The following is a 23,389-nucleotide window of genomic DNA, read 5'->3' as shown; positions in this document are numbered from 1 at the left end:
AGGGTTCTATATAGCACCCAAAAGGGCTCTTCTATTGTTACGATGTCAAGTTTTTAACAACAGAAGTAACCTTTTGGGTGCTAAATAATAATAATAATAATAATAATAATAATAATAAATGTGTATTTATATAGCACCTTTCATACATTAAAAACGCAGCTCAAATGATAAATGACTGCACTGACTGTGTCTGATCCACTCAGACCAGCACAACACACACTAACACACCACCACCACGTCAGTGTTACTGCAGTGCTGAGAATGATCCACCACCCAAATAGTACCTGCTCTGTGAGGGTCCATGGGGGTCCTGACCACTGAATTACAGTCTGTAACTGTAGAACTACAAAGTGCACCTATATAATAAGTGGAGCTGATAAAATGGACGATGAGCGTAGTAACGAGGTGGTCATGATGTTATGCCTGATCAGTGTATAAGCTGAGGCAGCTTCTGCTCTCAACACAGCATGAGAACAGCTCGCGCCACCAAGGCCAAAAGCCAACGCAGCCCACATCGCTGGACTCCCTGCACTAGGTCAGTTATCAGTGATCCGCTCTGCTGAGCTCTGGGGTCACTCTTACCTGTCGATGCTGGACTTGGTGTCAGCGATCTTGTTGAGTGAAGACACCTTGAAGCCGTAAGCGTTTCCTCTCTGGCCTTTGTTCATGTAGTTCCCCAGAGCCAGCACCACTTCCAGAAGCTGCCGCAGGTTACGGCTCTCGAGCACCTCTTTAGACGCCGTGCTTAGAGCTGAAAAACAAAAACACAGCCATCGTTCATTCAGTGTTAAAGTGATAGAACTACACTAATCCACTGTTCTTCCCTCACTCCAAATGTAGCCTGTTAGCCGAGGAATGTTTAGTATCTGAAGTCTGCTTCTTTCCGCACAGCATCTACAGGGACAACGTAGCTAACAAGTAATGGAAGCTTATAGCCCACAAGTTAGCATGGTGCTAACTGCATAATAATATAGGCCCAATCCCATTTCACCTCTCGCCCCTACCACTTAGCCCTACCCCTCCGTTTTGCCTGTTCATGTCTAGGGGTAGGGTGTCCCGATTCTCTTTGAGATAGAGGGGTAGGGTGAAGTGTTAAGGGATACATGGCCCTCCGAACGGAGGTTTTGAGGAAAGATGAAAAACCAGCAAGATGGAGCACAAGAGACCAAAGAAACCCACAAATGTGAGAATTTTCTCTGTTAAAAATACGATAATCATTGTATTATTTTAGTTTAATGTCGTTTTATTGTACTATGGTCTTTTTTTTCATAACAAGCAGAAAAAAAACACTAGTACTATGCTGATGTCTCGGTAACTAGCTGGCTAAATTTTCCCATTCCACCTTAAATTTGAAAAAATCGAGCAAGAATCTGACTTCAGCCTCATATCACTGAAGAATTAGGGGTGGGTGATAATAAATAATTGCCCCCTCTTTGAAGGCATATGATGCCCTAAATGTAACTAAAGCCCAGCAGTGAGGAGCTGAACTTTACCCTCAGATCCAAGGGGTTAGGGTGACACTCGAAAACAAGGGGTAGGGCTAAAAATATGAAATGGGACTGGACCATAGTCTGAGATTTGCCTATATGGTTTGTGACACTGTATGGTGTTATGTGCAAATATGAACTAAAATACAGCCAAACATCAGGCTTTAAGAATGTTTTTAGCAACGCTAATGTTCTTTTTGCCCATGTTTATATGTAACATCATGTCATGCAGGATCAGAACTGACAATCAAGTCCATTAGAGATTAGGGTTGCCAGATAATTGTGGGGTGACGGAGGGCGGCACGGTGGCGCAGTGCGTAGCGCTGTTGCCTCACAGCGAGAATGGCCTGGGTTCGATTCCCAGCTGGGACGACCAGGGTTGTTTCTGTGTGGAGTTTGCCTGTTCTCCCCGTCGTCTGCGTGGGTTTCCTCCCACAGTCCAAAGACATGCAGTCAGGCCAATTGGATGTGCTAAATTGCCCCTAGGTGTGAATGAGTGTGTGAATGTGTCTGTCTGTCTGTCTGCCCTGCGATGGACTGGCGACCTGTCCAGGGTGTATCCTGCCTTCCGCCCAATGACAGCTGGGATAGGCTCCAGCACCCCACCGCGACCCAGAAGGATAAGCGGTTTAGATGATAGATGGATGGATGGATGGATGGGGTGACGGACGAGGATGAGGAGCAGCAGAGGCAGCGTCCGAGATAAATTTAGATGCTCACCTCGTCAACTCTCACAGCCTGAGACAGTGTGAGTCTGTCGTTAAGGTTAAGAAAACATTTAAGAACATAGTATTTTCAAGAAAACCACTTGTTCTTATATGTTCTTAGAATGATTCGTAAGAAAACAGTTAAGAAAAGAAAATAAGAGAATTCTTAAGAAGTTATTTGAAGAACAACAATTTATCATAACTTATTTCTTTAGAATGAAGTTAAGAAAAAACACATTTAGGAAGATTTTCTTTCTTAAGACACTTTCGTGAATCCGGCCCGAGATGGGAAGCTTTAGGAAATCTAGAGACATGAAGATGTTAAAGGTTGGGGCTCCGTCTAAGCGTTGGCCCTGTCAACAGGGAGATCGCGAGTTCGATCCCTGGTGATGCTACAGTCCGTAGCCGGGAGTCCAAGAGAGCACAGTTGGCCTCGCTCTCTCTGGGTGGGCAGGATGGCCCCTCCTTCTCCCCCCACCACTTAACCTGATGCTAGTCAGCGCAGGCGTCTGTTAGCTGACGTAACAGATCTGGCGGTTGGCGCTTTCCTCCGAGCGCGTTCAGCTGTCCAGTGACGTTGCGTGAGCGGCAGTTCGAAAAGAAGCGGTGGCTGGTTTCACAGGTCTCGAAGGAAGCCTGTGTTAGCCTTCACCCTCCTAGCGTTGATAGTATTGTGTGATTGGGGGAGTCCTAACTAGCGGGTGGAATTGGAAACGACTAAAAACTGGGGAGAAAATTGGGTAAAAATCCCAAAAGATGTAAAAGGTTCAGAACCAGTTATCAGCACTTTGAGTGGCAACATACCTTCAATCTTCGGCTTGATTTCCGCGACTCTTTCTGCAAACTTCTTCTTGAAGTAGAGAGACTGCAGCCGTTGCTGGTAATGGTTGATCCTGCAGGTTTGAGACAGAATTTATCTAGAACAATAGCACTTCAAAATGGTTCAACCCCCACACAATTAATAAGATACACGGCTCACCAAAAGTTTGGGGACACCTAGGTTTTCACATTTTTTAATTCAAATCAGCCTGTTTTCATTTGAGTGTTGAAAACGGACATACACACTTAAAAAGATGGTTCTTCAAGGGTTCTTTAGTAAGGAAAATGGTTGTATATGGAATCATGAACACTCAAAGAACCCTACGCATGATTAAAGGGTTCTTTGCATGGGGAAAGTGTTCTTCAGATTGATGGAGAATGTGCTTTAGATGATTCTATATAGGACCTTTTTAAAAAAGGGTTCTATATAGCACCAAAAAGGGTTTTTCTATTGTTACAAGCTTGACATTGTAGCAATAGAAGAACTCTTTTTGGTGCTATATATATAGAACCCTTTTCAAAATAAAATATTTAGAAACATATACAACAGATTCTTTAAGGGTTCTTTAGTAAAGATAAATCTGTTCTATACAGAACTCAAAGAACACTCAAAGAACCCTTTGCATGATTCCAGGGCTCTTTGCATCGTGAAAGGATTCTTCAGATTGATGGAGAATGTGTTGTAGATGGTTCTATATAGGACCTTTTTGCAAAGCATTCTACATAGCACCAAAAAGGGTTCTTCTATTGTTAGAAGCTTGACATCATAACAATAAAATATATATATATATATATATATATATATATAATACAATATATATATATATATATATATATATATACACACATATATATATATATATATATATATATATATATATATATTGGGTTCTTTGAGTGTTCTTTGAGTTCTGTGTAGAACCATGTTCTTTATAAAATAACCCTTGAATGACCATCTTTTTAAGAGTGTACACAATGCTTCAGCAGAGCTGATTTATGATCAATAAACCTTTGCAGAGATTTTTTTTTCTTACTTAATTAAAAAAGTAACAGCAAGAAATTTTAATTTTCAAAAGAAGGTGTCCCCAAACATTTACCAGGCCCTGCGCTCGCTGACAGAGGTCGGTCTCGAGCTGCTCGGAGACCATAAAACTGATTTAACGCAATCAGCAAAGTTCTGAAATGAAACGTCTGGAAGGTTAACGGCAGTAAAAGCTCATCTGAGCCGTTTCCATGGCGATGTTGTTGGGATAAAGCAGAAACATTACTGGGAATCTCCTCCTCTTCCTGGCTGGGAGGCTCTTTTCCCATGAAGAAAAGATGCCAGTGCTTCAGAGCCAACAGCACCTGCGCCTCCCTCACGTCCCGCTCTGTACGCTCGTCTTATATCACTCAGCCTGACTTTCTGTCTGCTGGTTCTCAGACTCACAGCAGAAGCTCCACTCTGATTAACGGCTGACGAGGATCAACTGAGCCAAACACAGACACTGCTGAGCTTTACTGGAGCTGTCAGTGTAATCTCTCTATTCCTGCCTCCTCCTGAAGCTGTACAGACCAAAAACTCAGCTGAACACTTTAACCCCTTAAACTACAAGCGTACTGTTTATTCAGTAACTACTATTCAGTATATACCATAACTTATTCAGTAACTGTTATGAATGAATCATTAACTAGTATGATCGATTCAGTACTAGGAATTTTTTAGTAACCAATAATTATTCAGTAACTACTATAAATTATTCAGTATATACCATAACTTATTCAGTAACTGTTATGAATGAATCATTAACTAGTATGATCGATTCAGTACTAGGAATTTTTTAGTAACCAATAATTATTCAGTATCTACTATGAATTTTTCAGTAACTATTTTGAATTATTGATTATCTACTATGAATTATTCAGTATCTACTATAAATTATTCAGTAACTACTTTGAATTATTCAGTATCTACTATTAATTTTCAGTGTCTACTATTAATTATTCAGTAACTATAATTATTCAGTTCTGTAATCTTGATTACATTCTTAAATGTCGTATTTAATTAAGACATTATAATAAAATATTGAAAATTGAATGTTGACCTCACAACTGAAAACTGTATTCAACATGAAGAGATTTGTATTGTTACAGCCCTGCGAATAATCAGGCTGCAGTTTATGGGGTTAAATACATCACCTATTAAAAATGTTATTATGAGAACAAAGCTGTGGACTGTGCTGATGTGTGACAAACGCTGTCGCCGCACCTGCTCATCTCGTAGAGGAAGCGGTCAGCTCTGGCCATCCGGTCCAGCTCATGCTTGTGTTCCTCCAGAAGGTCCACGTCACTTTTCTCAGGAACGAACTTCAGCAGCTGCACAACAGGAGGAAAAACCTCAGCCTGTCAACCACCTGCTTCATATTTCTACATGTTTATTTAACTCTGCGCACATTGTGAGAAGTTAAAAAATGCAAAACGATATATTATCATATTGTTTAGTTATCTGCCCTGAGATTACTGTTACATATTAATATTAGATTTATTTAGTTTGACACTAATTATATGAAATGTGAAGTTTCTAAAGGATCAGCACCATGTTATTTATCTGCAACCAAAATGGTCTTATATTCTTGAAAACACTGATGAAACGTTTGAGCACAGCAAAATACAGGGTGATTCAAAGAGATTCATCTGATTTCAAAGTGCCATATTTTTACCATGAAGCGCCTAGGAACCAATCACAATCCAATTGTAAGAGGGGGTCATAGAGTTTCTGACGGCCACCGGAAGATGTCTCCCTTCAGTCTGAGAGGAGATGAGACCCCTGAGCAGAAAGCGTTCTGCGTTCTCCACTTCAATAAGAGTGAATCCGTCATAACTGTGCAGTGTGATTTTCGTGGTCAGTGAAGCTCCAAGAGCTCAGAGCGTTTGTCGTTGGTTCCACAACACTGGATGATCTCCGAAATCGCACTGAAAGAGCCGTGAGTGCAGCGACACCCGACACGCTCAATCCAGTATGGGATGAGTTTGACTATGGTGTTGATGTTGTCTGTACAGCTGGAGGAGGTTCATACTGAGACCTTGTACAATTACATAATAAACTTTATGCTCATTTAAACCATTTACAGTTTACTGCATTGATCTGTAATGATTTACAACTGAAATAAATCATTTTGAAATCGGATGAATCTTTTTGAATCAGCCTGTATAACAAAAAATTACACATCAGAGCACTCAAAGAAGGTTAAAAGTTCAGAGACCACTTTTAACCCATAGAACAGCTGGGAAACACTGGCAAAGGCTGGTGTTTTTCTTTGTTCTCCTCTAATTCACCTGAATATAAGAAAGGCAGCATAATAAACTACTTTAACCTCTCCATTCGTCCAAGGCAAGGCAAGTTTATTTATATAGCGACTTTCATACACTGCTGTCATTCAAAGTGCTTTACAACTGAGAAAATACAGAGTCAGAAAATAAAGAGCTGTTTAAAAAAAAAGGAAAGTAAATGAGAGAAATAAATAAATAAAAACATGATTTAAAACAGTAGATTTAAGAAAGAAAATCATTACATTAAAAATTAGGACAGTTAAAGAATCAAATTAAAAAGTCAGATTTGGGCAAAAAAAGTGCCGTTACTGAGGAAAAGGGGCTAAAGATGCTAACAGTCTTTAAACAGAGCTGAAAGCTGCTCAAATAGGAACGTTTTGAGCCTGGACTCAAGTGTTGGGGCTCTTCTAATACTCTCTGCGAACTGGGTCCATTTAAAAGCAGCAAGTTTGGAGTAGTTTGGCTGTAGTTTGGAGTATTCCGTTCCTGAAACTACAGCTGCTTTTTAATGCTTCTTTAATTAGAGTTCAGATTAAAGCAGCAGTGTTCAGAGGCCTAGTAAAACCTGACTGCCTTTATACCGCCTTTGGAAACGTTGGCGTTGGTTGCTTGCTGCTCTAATTATCAAGAGAGATTTTTAAAACTCGAGGAGTACGAGACGCGCCGAGCTGTTTGATTAAACCGCAGGCAGAAAAGGTAATCAGCTTTTATTAAAATGAACAATCTGCTCTGACCACAAATGAGGGCATAAGGTTTCTGTTTTCTGTCTCTGCTGTGGCATGTTAATGTCTTAATACTGGCGCTGCATAATATGGACAAAACACCAGTTTTCTGATTACACTGCTGCACATTGCATGTGTGAGTAGCGTTGTAGTATATGACAAGCGCATGTGTGAAGCAATAATGTGACATGATTAAAGACTGTCCTGCCTTATTTTGCACAAAATAATTCTCTATTGTTTGATTACTTGAAAACTCTGATTGACTAAAACACCCACAGAAACTCTTCTGGGACTGGGACTGATCAGGACTCACAGTGCTAAAGATGGGCATTTCAGACTATTTTGATATTCAAATGTTCACCGATCAGGCATAACATTATGACCAACTCCTTGTTTCTATGCTCATTGTCCATTTTATCAGCTCCACTTACTATATAGGTGCACTTTGTAGTTCTACAGTTACAGACTGTAGTCCATCTGTTTCTCTGATACTTTGTTAGCCCCCTTTTACCCTGTTCTTCAGTGGTCAGGACCCCCATGGACCCTCACAGAGCAGGTACTATTTGGGTGGTGGATCATTCTCAGCACTGCAGTAACACTGACGTGGTGGTGGTGTGTTAGCGTGTGTTGTGCTGGTCTGAGTGGATCAGACACAGCAGTGCTGCTGGAGTTTTTAAACCCCTCAGTGTCGCTGACTATCGTCTCTGACTTTACATCTGCAAGGTGGACTGACAAGGTAGGAGTGTCTAATAGAGTGGACAGTGAGTGGACACAGTGTTTAAAAACTCCAGCAGCACTGCTGTGTCTGATCCACTCGTACCAGAACAACACACACTAACACACCACCACCACGTCAGTGTTACTGCAGTGCTGAGAATGATCCTCCACCCAAATAGTACCTGCTCTGTGAGGGTCCATGGGGGTCCTGACCACTGAAGAACAGGGTAAAAGGGGGCTAACAAAGTATCAGAGAAACAGATGGACTACAGTCTGTAACTGTAGAACTACAAAGTGCACCTATATAGTAAGTGGAGCTGATAAAATGGACAATGAGTGTAGAAACTAGGAGGTGGTCATAATGTTATGCCTGATCAGTGTATATAGTAGACCTATAAAGTATGTGTTTTCAATAAAATGGCCAGTGAATGCAGGTGGCTCTAATAAGCTGGCAGTGTAGCGGTAAGTGTTCAGACAGAACGTGGTTTGAATCCAGGTCGGCTATGCTGTGCTGATGAATTTCAGCCCTGCAGCAACAGGTTCAGTATCAGCTGCTCATGAACTAGAAAGGTGTGACATCAGGCTGCCGAAGTAAAACAGGTTTGTGTTGGATATGATCCAACTCAGTGCATTGTGGGTGTAAGTAAATATTAAAGAATGTGACTCGCCTGCTCCAGCATGTCTTTAGGAAGATCCTCGTGCTCATCCATGGTCAGAATGGCCCTCTTAATCTCATCGTTGGTCAACTTTAACCTGTCACAAGATTATTAGCAGTGAGAGCGGCAATACAATGCATTCGGCACAGCCCTCTTCTCATAATGACACTGACAGGAATTAATGAACAGAAAGGGTTAAAGGGAATCTAATCCACACCCATCCCCCCCAAAAACACACACCACCCGAAATGTAGTCAATCAGCCAAGACATATCTGGACATGTTTCTGACCTGAAGCTACAAGGCTAACATAGCTAAAAAGTAATGCAATTAGCATGGTGCTAACTGCATATCTAAATCATCACTCGTCTCAAGCCGTGTAGAGTCGTTCAGTATCTCTAATACACTTCATTATGTGGTTTCTGACACTGTATGACACACTGTTACCTATAAACATGGACTAAAGTACATTAGCATAGCTAAAAACAGTAGCGGCATGTATGTTTGTCCACTTTTATAGATTGTTATGTTCTTGGATGTGATCATTAGTCATAAATGCATTGTGCATTCAGATATGTAATTTTTTTAACCTCTTCTTAAACTCTGGAGGGGGCTGTACATGGCCTGTATTCATATTATATTCTGAATAATTCATTGTAGATGCTGAATAATTCATAGTAGATGCTGAATAATTCATTGTAGATGCTGAATAATTCATAGTAGATGCTGAATAATTCATAGTAGATGCTGAATAATTCATAGTAGATACTGAATAATTCATAGTAGATGCTGAATAATTCAGAGTGGATGCTAAATAATTCATAGTAGATGCTGAATAATTCATAGTAGATGCTGAATAATTCAGAGTAGATGCTAAATAATTCATAGTAGATGCTGAATAATTCATAGTAGATACTGAATAATTCAGAGTAGATGCTGAATAATTCATAGTAAATACTGAATAATTCAGAGTAGATGCTGAATAATTCATAGTAGATGTTGAATAATTCATAGTAGATACTGAATAATTCATAGTAGATGCTGAATAATTAATAGTAGTTGCTGAATAATTCATAGTAAATACTGAATAATTCAGAGTAGATGCTGAATAATTCATAGTAGATGCTGAATAATTCATAGTAAATACTGAATAATTCAGAGTAGATGCTGAATAATTCATAGTAGATGCTGAATAATTCATAGTAGATGCTGAATAATTTATAGTAGATGCTGAATAATTCATAGTAGATGCTGAATAATTCATAGTAAATACTGAATAATTCATAGTAGATACTGAATAATTCAGAGTAGATGCTGAATAATTCATAGTAAATACTGAATAATTCATAGTAGATACTGAATAATTCATAGTAGATGCTGAATAATTCATAGTAAATACTGAATAATTCATAGTAGATGCTGAATAATTCAGAGTAGATGCTGAATAATTCATAGTAGATGCTGAATAATGCATAGTAAATACTGAATAATTCATAGTAGATGCTGAATAATTCATAGTAGATGCTGAATAATTCATAGTAAATACTGAATAATTCATAGTAGATACTGAATAATTCATAGTAGATGCTGAATAATTCAGAGTAGATGCTGAATAATTCAGAGTAGATGCTAATAATTCATAGTAGATGCTGAATAATTCATAGTAGATGCTGAATAATTCAGAGTAGATGCTGAATAATTCATAGTAAATACTGAATAATTCAGAGTAGATGCTGAATAATTCATAGTAGATGCTGAATAATTCATAGTGGATACTGAATAATTCATAGTAGATGCTGAATAATTCATAGTAAATACTGAATAATTCATAGTAGATGCTGAATAATTCAGAGTAGATGCTGAATAATTCATAGTAGATGCTGAATAATTCATAGTAAATACTGAATAATTCATAGTGGATACTGAATAATTCATAGTAGATGCTGAATAATTCATAGTAAATACTGAATAATTCATAGTAGATGCTGAATAATTCAGAGTAGATGCTGAATAATTCATAGTAAATACTGAATAATTCATAGTAGATGCTGAATAATTCAGAGTAGATGCTGAATAATTCAGAGTAGATGCTAAATAATTCATAGTAGATGCTGAATAATTCATAGTAGATGCTGAATAATTCAGAGTAGATGCTGAATAATTCATAGTAAATACTGAATAATTCAGAGTAGATGCTGAATAATTCATAGTAGATGCTGAATAATTCATAGTGGATACTGAATAATTCATAGTAAATACTGAATAATTCATAGTAAATACTGAATAATTCATAGTAGATGCTGAATAATTCATAGTAGATGCTGAATAATTCATAGTAAATACTGAATAATTCATAGTTGATACTGAATAATTCATAGTAGATGCTGAATAATTCATAGTAAATACTGAATAATTCATAGTAGATGCTGAATAATTCATAGTAAATACTGAATAATTCAGAGTAGATGCTGAATAATTCATAGTAGATGCTGAATAATTCAGAGTAGATGCTGAATAATTCATAGTAAATACTGAATAATTCATAGTAGATGCTGAATAATTCAGAGTAGATGCTGAATAATTCAGAGTAGATGCTAAATAATTCATAGTAGATGCTGAATAATTCATAGTAGATGCTGAATAATTCAGAGTAGATGCTGAATAATTCATAGTAAATACTGAATAGTTCAGAGTAGATGCTGAATAATTCATAGTAGATGCTGAATAATTCATAGTGGATACTGAATAATTCATAGTAGATGCTGAATAATTCATAGTAAATACTGAATAATTCATAGTAGATGCTGAATAATTCATAGTAGATGCTGAATAATTCATAGTAAATACTGAATAATTCATAGTGGATACTGAATAATTCATAGTAGATGCTGAATAATTCATAGTAAATACTGAATAATTCATAGTAGATGCTGAATAATTCAGAGTAGATGCTGAATAATTCATAGTAAATACTGAATAATTCAGAGTAGATGCTGAATAATTCAGAGTAGATGCTGAATAATTCATAGTAAATACTGAATAATTCATAGTAGATGCTGAATAATTCAGAGTAGATGCTGAATAATTCAGAGTAAATACTGAATAATTCAGAGTAGATGCTGAATAATTCAGAGGAGATACTGAATAATTCATAGTAGTTACTGAATAATTCACAGTAGATACTGAATAATTCATAGTAGATGCTGAATAATTCAGAGTAGATGCTGAATAATACATAGTAGTTACTGAATAATTCATAGTAGATACTGAATAATTCATAGTAGATACTGACTAATTCATAGTAGATACTGAATAATTCAGAGTAGATGCTGAATAATTCATAGTAGTTACTGAATAATTCATAGTAGATACTGAATAATTTATTGTAGATGCTGAATAATTCATAGTAGATACATAGTAGATTTTTTCTTTTAAGATCAAATAGAGGTTTGACTCTTTTTCCCTGAACAGTGACAGCAGTTTATTCTGAAGCACTATTTTGTCCTGAACTAGATCGGCTGAGTGCACCTCTAAGCTGATTAGCTTTTAGATTAATATTGCCATAGTGGTCGATTGTGTTGGCCAGAAACAAAATCAAAGCCTAATACCAAAGCCCACCTTTCCTCCTGTCAGATTTTAATGGCTCTCTTAATCCTTTAAACTAGGGCCTGACTGATATGACAATGTTGTGGCTGATGCTGATTTTAAGGGGCTAAAAATTCATGTAATTGATTTTAGAGATAATTACAGATAATTAGTTTTAGTAAAGCAGTGCTTTACTAACTAGTATGATCTTAATGATGTAGTGTTCAGATTCACCAGTTCAGCCTGTATTACTGTCACAGAGTGACACAAAGGGGACTCGTATTGGGCTCCACAGTGTTTCTGCCATTTCATCACACTAAAAAATTCCAACTTAAATTTGCTGACTTTTTTGTTTTCTTTGCAAAGAATTTGATTACTTTATAGTAGATGCTGAATAATTCATAGTAGATGGTGAATAATTCATAGTAAATGCTGAATAACTTACTGTAGGTGCTAATTAATTTATAGTAGATGCTGAAAAATTCATAGGAGATACTGAATAATTCATAGCAGAGGCTGAACTTGAACAAATTAATTTGATTAATTCATAGTAGACACTGAATAATTCATGTTTGATGTTGAATAATTCATAGTAGTTGCTGAATAATTCATAGTAGGTGCATTTTTTTTGATAAATAACAGTCTAAAATGTTAATTTTAGTTATTTCAACACAATTTGCCTTAGGACCCTAAACAAAAGTACCTAGTACGAATAATGTAAATATCAGTAGTTAGTAGTTTAGCAATTTTAACTTAAGTTTATTTGTGCCTGAGCTAAAATTCAGAGTTAAGTGAACACCAAACAGTAAGTTAATAAAAAAAATCTGTCTTTCAATGCGTAACGTAAACGTATTTCTATGTTTTATATATTTTTAACTGCTGCTTGATTAATGTGGGGAGGAGAAGGAACTGTGAGCTCAGACTGACCGTGAGAGGAGGATGTTACAGTTCTGCGCTCGACGTCCATCGATGACCGAAAGCTCCTTCACCCTCTTAGTGGTCGCTGTGTCGTCTTCGGACTCTTTCTGCAGAAGCATTTAAAGTAAAAATCAGTATCTCAGCTCTAAATGGCAAAAACAAAGAGCCAGGCACATCGACGACAACCTGAAATATCATAACTGGTTAAGGAGGGAAAAAAAGAGTACAAATCAATACGCGTACAGTCTCGTTTCGAAGTGTTAGGCAGTTTAAAACTCTTTATGTGGGCAGTAAAAGAGGTTTAGCCAGTAACTTTTCTGTTTGTAGCCACTGATCCCTGATGAAGTCCATTCAATATAAAAGAGATATATTTCACACCGACTTGCACAGAAAATACAGACACATCAGGATTAGGATTCAGTGACCCTTATTAGTCCCACAATGGGGAAATTCCATCCATGCAGTGAAACACCACATACACACTAGTGAACACACACACTAGGGGGCAATGAGCACACTTGCCCGGAGTGGTGGGCAGCCCTATCCATGGCACCCAGGGAGCAGTTGGGGGTTAGGTGTCTTGCTCAAGGGGACTTCAGTCACGTACTGTCAGCTCAGGGGATCGAACCAGCGACCTTCCAGTTGTTTTATTTATGCAAATAATTATCAAAACAATATCTACATACATCATCCAAACCGCTTATCCTTCTGGGTCTCGGTGGGTGCTGGAGCCTATCCCAGCTGTCATTGGGCGGAAGGCAGAAAGCCCCCCGGACAGGTCGCCAGTCCATCGCAGGGCAGACAGACATACACATTCACACACACACCTAGGGGCAATTCAGCATGTTCAATCAGCCTGACTGCATGTTTTTGGACTGTGGGAGGAAACCGGAGTACCCGGAGGAAACCCACGCAGACACGGGGAGAACATGCAAACTCCACACAGAAAGGACCCTGGTCAACCGGCTGGGAATCGAACCCAGGCCCTTCTTGCTGTGAGGCGACAGCGCTACCCACTGCGCCACCGTGCCGCCCACTCAAAACAATATCTGTTATATTTAAAATTACATTTGCTTAAATGTTTCTATGTTGTAGCAAAGTTTTCCGGTTAAAGAAACTGGTGGCCAACGGGCCCCTAGCAGCACCACCTCGCCCCACAGGTTAGAGAGCCACTGAGATAAAGAATGTCTGTTAAGAATTTACAGTAACTACATGTACATGAAGCTTTCATATGCAGTACAGTAACACTGCATTACAATTACAGTGGCGCTTGAAAGTTTGTAAACCCTTTAGAATTTTCTATATTTCTGCAAAAATTTGACCTAAAACTTAATCAGATTATCACACAAATTTTCATTTTCCTCAATAAATAAATGACCAAGTCTAATATTTTTGTCTCATTTGTTTAATATGGTTCTCTTTCTCTACTATTAGGACTATATTAAGAAATATAGAAAATTCTAAAGCGTTCACAAACTGTCAAGCACCACTGTAAATATTCATATTGAAACCATCATTAAAGCTGCACTATGTGAGTTTTGGGGATTTGGAGACCTCGCTGGTGGAAATGTGTAACTGCACACAACATGTGTTTTGTAACGTGGGCTGTGCTTCGGACCCCTACCCTGAGCGGATAAATCTGACGATTGTGAGTGCATTGAAAGAGACTTCAAAGAGAATTCAGTCAAAACTGAGTGTTTAAAATGATCATCTTATATCAGCGAATATTTCAAGAAAACCAGTTTCCTGCAGGATCTCAGCAAAGAGGTAGCCAGAGGTGGCCAGTGCCACCCTAACATGCCGTATGGCCACCCTTCTGGTCAGTCCAGTTATGCAAAGTGAGACAGTCAGCTATCAACAATAAAGCAGTCACCAGAGGAATGTCCTCCTACCTGCTCTGCGTGATTGTTTACACTTTACTGTGAAAATCTACCATCAGGGCTGCAACCAGTAATCAGCTGAGCACACAGAGGAGTGAACACTGGACAAAACCTTAACGTTAGCCTTGTTGATTCTCCTTAAAGAAGCAGGTGACACTGGACTTCTACATCAGGAAAACTGTTAAAAGCACTGAAATTTCTGCATCAATACTGTAGCGTTTTTGTTGCACGTCGTGCTGTGGATCACATGATCTGAACCGGCGAAACAGTATCCAGAAGCAAAAACGATACAAGGAACAAAAACAATTTCACTGAACCAAAAACAGGAACAAAATCAGTTCCGGCTGTTTTTAAAAGTGATTAACCAGCTGATAAACAGATTTTATTAATGCAGGCCTAAAATAAGCATAGAAGAACATTATTAAAGGCTGTTTCACTTAGTTTTTCCAAGTACTGGGTCTTACCTGACCACCCTACTTTAAACATTCTGGCCACGCCCCTGGGTTGATGCTATGTACAGCAGTAATGTTTTGCACCATTTTCGTCAATCATGAATGTCGTTTGGAGCGATAATAAATACAACATGGATATCGTTTGAATAATGTTAGCATCACATCTGCACAACAGTGTTTTAGAGCCTCTGTTAAAAAAAAATAAAATAACAGACTTTGAGAAGTCCTAATATTTAGAGAATAAAATTGTAAAAGTACAAGAATAAACCTGCGATATTTCGAGGATAAAGTGGTCTAATTGTAGGGGGGGCTGCTGTGACGAGTTGGGGCCTCAGTTGCTGTAGCAGCAACGACAAAGAAGCCAAGCAGGCTGGAGTTTCGCTCCTTCGGAATCGATCATTGTGATTATCATTCTTACTGTCTCCTGTGAAACTTCATGCCCTCTTCGAATGGCACAGAGATATAACCACTGATAGCTGTGTAGACGACCCTGCCTGAGATTCTCCTTCAACAACACAGACAGACAGTTTCCTCCGAGTCCGTCTGGCTCTTTATTCTAGATAAACACAGTTTCCTGCTCAGCCGTTTCAGCCGGTTCTTATACTAATAACAGGCTGGTGCTGATGAGCAGGAGAGACAGGGAGACTGAGTGTTTCTTTATGGGTGAAACCAAACTTCTCAGCGTCCCTCATTTTAACACGAGGAAGCTGCTACCTTCCTTTATAATGTTGTGAGTTTTTTCTGGTAAAAATCCAACGTTAATGTCATAATTCTACAACTTTATTCTCAAAATATTATGACCTTTTTCTTGAAATATAGCAATTTTATTCTAGAAAATACGACTTTATTCTCAAAGTCTATTATTTTTATTTTTTAAACAGTGGCCCTAAAATGCCGTCGCACATTTGTGTCCTAAAATAAAGGAGTTTTTTTAATGTATTTACATAAATATCAAAATGCATACACTAAACATCATCGACTGTTTTCAATTCATTATATAACACACTCATTAATGAACACATATCAGCGCAGTTATGTAATCATAATGGATTGTTACTGTACAGTTTATGAATTTGCCCTAAATGCATTATGAACATGCAGTTCCTGTAAAGTGTCACTGAATGTTTTTCTCATGTATCTTGAAAATATCTGCAGCGATCATATTATATTTGGACAGATGTGTGACAGACGTGCGCCTGTACTAAGCCTATTGAACACCTGCTGTCTCACATTACCTCAACAATAAAAACTTTCACATTGTGACTAATAAAAACAAAATGACACGCTGCTTATAAAGCTCCAGCACATGCCGCACAACAGGATTATAAAACGGTCGTTATGATTTAAAAACTGCCAGCACGCGGCCATCTGGGAAACAGGCCGCATGGAATAGAGCATCCAGTTGTTTCTCAGAGCAGAACTGCGCTTTACTGTGGGGAGAAAGACAATGAGGGGATTCAAGGATACAGGAGGTCTTTGGGCCAGACTAGACTGGAGCGTTTGTTTAATCTTAAAGGGCCAATATGCCTAATTTTCCTTGGATTTTAATTTGTTCTCCTGAGGTTCACTTACAGCATTTGTGTGGATTTATGTATCAAAAACAGTCATAATTAATTTTTATCTTTTATACAGACATTTTCCGAGCTCTTTGGCCCAGTTCCATTTCTCCCCTCGCCCCGACCACTGAGCCCTTAGCCCTCTGTTTTGTGTGTTCACGTCTAGGGGTAGGGTGTCCTGATTGTTGTTGAGATAGAGGGGTAGGGCGAAGTGTTAGAGCTACATGACCCTCCAAACGGAGGTTTTTCAGAGACTCCAAACAGAGAGTTATGAGAAAAAAAGAAAAATAAGCAAGATGGCTGAACAAGAGACCAAAGAAACCCACTAATGTGAGAATTTTCTCTGTTAATAAATTACGATAACCACTGTTTTATCTTAGTTTAATGTTGTTTCAGTGTATTATGGTCCTTTTCTTCATAACAAGCATAAAAAATCGCTAATAGCATGCTAATGTCTCGGTAGCTAGCTAGCTAACTTTCCCGTTCCACCTTAAATAGTCCAGCAGTTCTGACGCCTGAAGTGCCAGAATGTAACTGCTGCTCCATTTAAGGTGGAACGGGGAAATTCAAACAAGAAGCTGGTGAATATCTGACTTCAGCTTCATATCACTGAAGAATTAGGGGTGGGTGATAATAAATAATTGCCCCCCTCTTTGAAGGCATATGATGTCCTAAATGTAACTAAAGCCCAGCAGTGAGGAGCTGAACTTTACCCTCCTCTGCTGTCACTGCAGACTGGCAGGGTCGCCTACAGAGCAGCGCTGGTAGCTGTTAATGAAGTGATGCTCTTTTTATTTGAGGGTCTCATTTCAGAGGGGAGATTTCAACCACTACAACTAGTTACTCAGTTCCAAGGGGTTAAGGGTGACACTCGAAAACAAGGGGTAGGGGTAAAAACAAGAAATGGGACTGGGCCCACCTTAAATGGTGCAGCAGTTACATTCTGGTGCCTCAGGCAGAATTTAAGGTGGAACGGGAAAATTCGAACAAGAAGCTGGCGAATAAGAAGCGACTTCAGCCTCGTAAAACAGTCGAATGCTGAGAGACATTTAACAAGAAACTGCTCTACTTTTAAGGAAAAGCTTTCTGGCAGAGATGGGAGGAAAGCGGCTGTAGCTGAGCTAAAGCTTAAAGCAGAGCGAAGTAAATCTGCGCTCTCGTTTATATTGTTTAGCCTATACTAGGACATCATCACATACTGAGACATACTGGACATTAAATGTTGTGGCTCCCAAGCTGGTTTGATTTTTGTTGAAAGGACAAAATGGCTCTCCTTATCATTTGGTTTGTGACTCCTGACCTAACCTGGCTTTAATGCAGAGGGAGCTGGCCGGATTTCTCACTCATCCAGTTGTGTTTTTGTTATGTGCCGCCACAGACTGTCCAGGGCGCTGCACTTCCGCACTTCCAAGTTCCGCTTTTTGCGTTCTGTCAACATTACGTTATAAATTAAAATCTAGAAAATCGATTTTTGACATTTATAAATCGATTCAGAATCATCCACGTCCGCATCGCGATACATCTAAGAATCGACCCCCCCTCCCCACTGACAACCATGGAGCTTCCTCCTGTACAACGCTGTGCACACCTCACCTGCATGAACTGACCCTCCTGATGATGCTGCTGCATTTCTTTAATCATAGACATCACTACTCCTGCCTTTCCTTTCCTTCTGTATCTTATATCAATGGTCAAATCTCATTTTCTGCTGTTATTGTTTGCTAAATGGAGTCGACCAGAGGAGGATGGGCTCCCCTTTTGAGTCTTGGTTCCTCTCAAGGTTTCTTCCTCTTGCTCTTAGGGAGTTTTTCCTTGCCACTGTCACCACTGGCGACACTCATGGGGGCTTGGACCCGATTTTTGTGCTTTGTGACAATACCTGTTGCAAAAAGTGCTATACAAACTTTGACTTGACTTGACTAGATCTGCACAGACTGGGAACTGAATGAAATTTTAACAAGTTTTATATCCTACATGAAAAAGTGTGAAAAGTCTTCCATGAAATGGGTCCTTCATGTTGACATCTGCCTTTTTCTCATTGTCACCAAGACTACAATTGGTTGAATGACTGCATGGCACATAAATTGGCAAATTACAAGCAGAAACATGCTGAAACAGTCACAAGTAAACAGACATTCATTCATCAGGATGGTATTTTTCACAGCGCTCCTTCACAGAGCACAATGGATCCATTTAGACGAGCTGCAGGGATCAGGAACAGTTAACAGGCCACAAAAACACAGACAAACAACTGTTTTCACAAAATGTGAATGAAAAAAGGAAGAAAATGTGCCTTCAGAGTGGATATTTTATTTAAAATGCAGACAACTGGATAATAACATTATTATTTTGTATATATTCTTATTTTAATAGATATATTTGATACGCACAATAGCCACGTTTACATGCTGCCTGATAATCCATTAATAGTCCGACTAATAGCTCAATTGGAATAGAACACGTCCATGTAAACACCTCAGTCAGAATAGTCTAATCTGATTGAGGCCAATCGGAATACAGTTTCCATCCGATTGATCGAGGTGGGTAATTCTGTAAATAATCTGTTAAATAGAAGAATAATATCAGTGTAAACGCCTGTATCTGATTACATTCCCTATCGGAAAGTTTAAGTCCGTTCTGATCATGTTCGTCACGTCATAGTGACAGTTTATACCGTTCAACATGGCGGAGCAGAAACTGGTCGGCAGAGGAGACGAAGTTTATGCTCTGATCTTCAAAAGACGGCGGTGGGACGGACGTCCAGCTTATGTGTCTCAGAACACGACGACTTCCTCTCGGCCTTCTTTAATGAGGACATGTGAAGGACGTTTTCCTGAGTCTGACATCATTTTAAAGTCATTAAAAACACAAGCGCTGCTCACTGCTGCTCATCTCACTCTGACTGGACTCACATGATGCTGGTTGTCATGGTAACATCTACACTAAGTGGTTCTTTATGTATGCGTGTAAGTTTGGATCTGATTACTTGTAGTGAGCATGTAAACGGAGATTTTCATCAGATTGTTGAGTAGAGTGAGAATAAACACCTTAATAAACAGTCTTAATTTATAATCGGAATGTATTGAATCAGATTGGAGAAAATCCTTGTAAACACAGCCAGTGTGCTACATCAGAGAAACTGTTGTTTTCTTTCATCCTAACCAATTTTTCCTTTGCAATCATCCTACACTACACCAATAAGAGTCCTTGGGCAAGACTCCTGACACTACCCCCGCCTACCTGTGCAAAAAATGAAAAAAATTGTAAGTCACTCTGGATAAGAGTGTCTGACAAAGGCTGTAAATGTAAAATCTCAAATCCTCGGAATCAATGCAAATGAAATATTGTTCTTACTTGGCTAACTACATGTAAGCTATTTTAACACGTTCACTCAATCCTGTTTTTGTTTATGATTGCATTCTGTGTTTATTTTTACTTTTCACGATTCTTGCTTACGATTCCTGAACACACCAATTTTGTAAAGAAAAACATGCATACTTTAATAAATTCCTGATAAAACTTCCAACATATACAGAAGCAACAGAAACAGCAGAAATCAAGATGAACAGCTGGGACAAACATATAAAGAAATCTATAAGTGAGTTGGTTTATAAAGTATAATGTAAATAAATAAATAAATGACACACCGGCAGGATTTTTGCAAAAGCTTGAATGTGCATCTACTTAGAGGGTCCACTCACCTGTCTAAAGTTATTGAACAGAAGGAAGTCCTAGAGAGCATGCAGGGAGCAGGAATATCATGATGTTAGTAAGAAGAAAAGAGGGTGCTATAGAGAATTATACAGCAGACCACAGAGTACAGAGTGAAACAGAGGAGCAGACGGAGGAGAGGAAAGAGTTACAGACAATTTCAGGTGTAATATGTATACAGTAAATGCACTTTAAGTTGTGCAGAATGCAAAACTTGGTCTTTGATTTGCTAGTTAGTTTAAACCCTGTAATGTATGGGTGTTCTCCAACCGTTTGTACGTACCACAGGTCATTACCAAGCTGGCACTTATATGTACAGTAAATTATTCTACTGAAATAATTGTGTATAACTGTACAAACGTATTTTTCTCTAATCACTGGGTGTTGCTAGCAAATTCAAACTGGGACCTAATTTCCAAACAGTGCTTGGACCCCTAAGATTGCCGCTTGCAGCTATATTTTGGACATTTTGTCGCTTATACAAAGAAAATGGATGAGGCAGAGGAGGTATATGAGGTCGGAGGTTTGCTAGTGATCTGTAGACAGCATCTGAATGTTAAAATATGAAATATGTATTTCTAATCTTCATTTTCTGCCAGGTTTAATCTCAGCCGATTCCCACCCCACTCTATTACGGTGGCCCTCCCTGTCTGTATTACCGTTCTAAGAAGAAAACTACTCTTATATGCATGATGCATGTGCCATAAAGTCTTAAACTCTGCTCTTTTACAGCACGAGGTCAGTCGTACCTGCTGTCTCTGGTAGGCTGAGAAGGTTCTCTCAATGTCCTCCAAGTCCAGGACTTTAAAAACCTTAATGTCGTCCAGATCCATCCACAATGTCCCTTCCAGTTTAGTCTGTGGGACAGAAAAACACATGAACTTCACTCACAGTAGACGATGTTTCGACTAAATCCGCAATGTTTGCAGCCTGCAGTTGTATGCATTAGCCTTGGGGCGATAAACGATATTACTGAATAGCGCGATAATTTCAACCAGTGACAATATTAAGTAAACTATTGTTTTATTTTTTATCATGCACCCTTGGCAGGTCACTTTTTTCTTTCTTTCGTCGTTCTTTGTATTTAACCATTGACTTTGTACAAGCATTCTAATCTATGGTAGGTTAACATTTGAGACCCAAGCTATACCAGAAAAGACGGCATTTAAGTACAGACCACGCAAACATAACTAATTAACTACAAATATAGGTTTTTAAAACGCCACTTAAAAAGATTAGAATGCAGCATTTCAGTCTGGCAAAGAATGACCATGGCAATATTCTGGTTTCCAACCAGACGAACACGGAGAACCATTAGATGTTAAGTGCTACGTGCCATCTATGCAGAAAACTGATCATCACCAAAGGCGGCAATACAGATCTTGAATCCACAGTACGAGCTGCCAAGCCGTAACTTCAGCAGACAGCAGGGCCTGAGATGTATAATAATGTTAATTGTGTATAAAACAATCTAGGTTGTTAAAGACTATAATCATAATAATAAAAATTATTATTATTATTATTTCTTCTAACATAACGGTTTTTTCCAGAATTAAGATTCACTGCTATAATTCTCCTTTGCTGTTCCACTGAGATGCAGCAGTTCACTGACATAGGCCGCAATAAAATGATCTCGTGACTGAAAGACCCACTCACTTGGGTTTTCTTCGTAAATTAATTTTTAACACGATAATATGGTTTATCGCGATAATTCTGGAGACGATAATCATTTGTCTAAATTTACATTATCGCCCAAGCCTAGTATGCATAAGTTTTGGTACCCTGGTCAAATGATATGTCTTCTTGTTTTCTAAGTAACGTAAGTGAACACATCCTCTACGGAGAACACACTTCTGCACATTTTAATTTACAGTTACTGTTTTTTTTTACTCACATATTGGAAAAAGAACATAAAAAATTGGCCTGTGTGAAATTTTCTTTACCAAAAAACCCTTGATCTTTTTTTAAGAATGTACTTTAGATTTTTTACTTTGTTAACATCAAAATAAACCAGAGAAAGTCAGAAGCGCAGACTCAAACCTGTCCATGCAGAATGTGAATCAAAAGTACATATAATTAATAACTGAACTGTGTAAAGATGTAGCTAAATAATTACATTTATTAGCATAGCAACATGATAATACTAATTCTACATTTCTAAGGTGTAAAGATGAAGTTGCAACAGCTCCAAGCTCACAATCTTTGCTGGGTTTCCTGAAAGCATCTTAGTACAAAGAGGATTCTTAAATGGTAGAGCGAGCATCACAATGAACACTTTCTCTAACAGCTTATCCTAACACTAAAGCCCTATTGGAGCTGGATTAGTTTCATCTGGGGAGGCTCTATAATTTGAGTGATTACAGACGAGATCTGTGAATTTAATCCAGAAGTCAGAATCTGCCATGTCTAGTTTTTTCCAGTCGGCTAAGTAATAATCCAGAGTGAATTACCTCCTATAATTTGCTGAACTCGGATCTCCTCAGTAACAGCAGTCCTGTTCAGTAACGTGATAATAGAACCGCATGATAGAAATGGAACCTCCATTTTTGTTCTGCGATGTGAAGACAAGGTTTACGGCTAAATGGAGCTTCATTTGACCCGGTTCCTTAATCTTCAAGTTTAAGAATACTGAAATCCACAACAATTCAGTGTATATTTCCCTCCCGTACGCTACGATTATGCACCATCATTCTGAATTGCTAACAGACGTCACTGCACAGTGAAATGAGATGTGAAGTCTCCTCCTTCACCCAGTTTTATTTTTTGGGGTTTTTGGCACCATTTTTGCCATTTAGCCGCATAACATGTTGTTATTAATCGAAAGTCTAGGACCTGTCGCATAATTCTGATGTAAATGTCTGGCCGATGATG

General features: G+C 38.6%; 1 protein-coding gene across 3 annotated transcripts in view; it reads right to left on the bottom strand.

The window, feature by feature from the left end:
• Positions 1 to 23,389, bottom strand: part of daam1a (dishevelled associated activator of morphogenesis 1a) — a 116,205-nt gene that overhangs the window by 8,892 nt on the left and 83,924 nt on the right. For all 3 annotated transcript variants that reach the window (XM_036594113.1, XM_036594114.1, XM_036594112.1), the window contains 6 exons: positions 21,268 to 21,375; positions 12,929 to 13,026; positions 8,430 to 8,514; positions 5,262 to 5,368; positions 2,999 to 3,087; positions 583 to 751 (listed from right to left, as the gene is read on the bottom strand). In XM_036594113.1, the coding sequence (XP_036450006.1) occupies positions 583 to 751; positions 2,999 to 3,087; positions 5,262 to 5,368; positions 8,430 to 8,514; positions 12,929 to 13,026; positions 21,268 to 21,375 (656 nt within the window). The remainder of the gene's footprint in view (positions 1 to 582; positions 752 to 2,998; positions 3,088 to 5,261; positions 5,369 to 8,429; positions 8,515 to 12,928; positions 13,027 to 21,267; positions 21,376 to 23,389) is intronic.

This window comes from Colossoma macropomum, unplaced genomic scaffold, assembly GCF_904425465.1.
Source record: "Colossoma macropomum unplaced genomic scaffold, Colossoma_macropomum, whole genome shotgun sequence".
Taxonomy (NCBI): Eukaryota; Metazoa; Chordata; class Actinopteri; order Characiformes; family Serrasalmidae; genus Colossoma; species Colossoma macropomum.
This window is presented reverse-complemented; position numbering and strand designations above follow the sequence as displayed.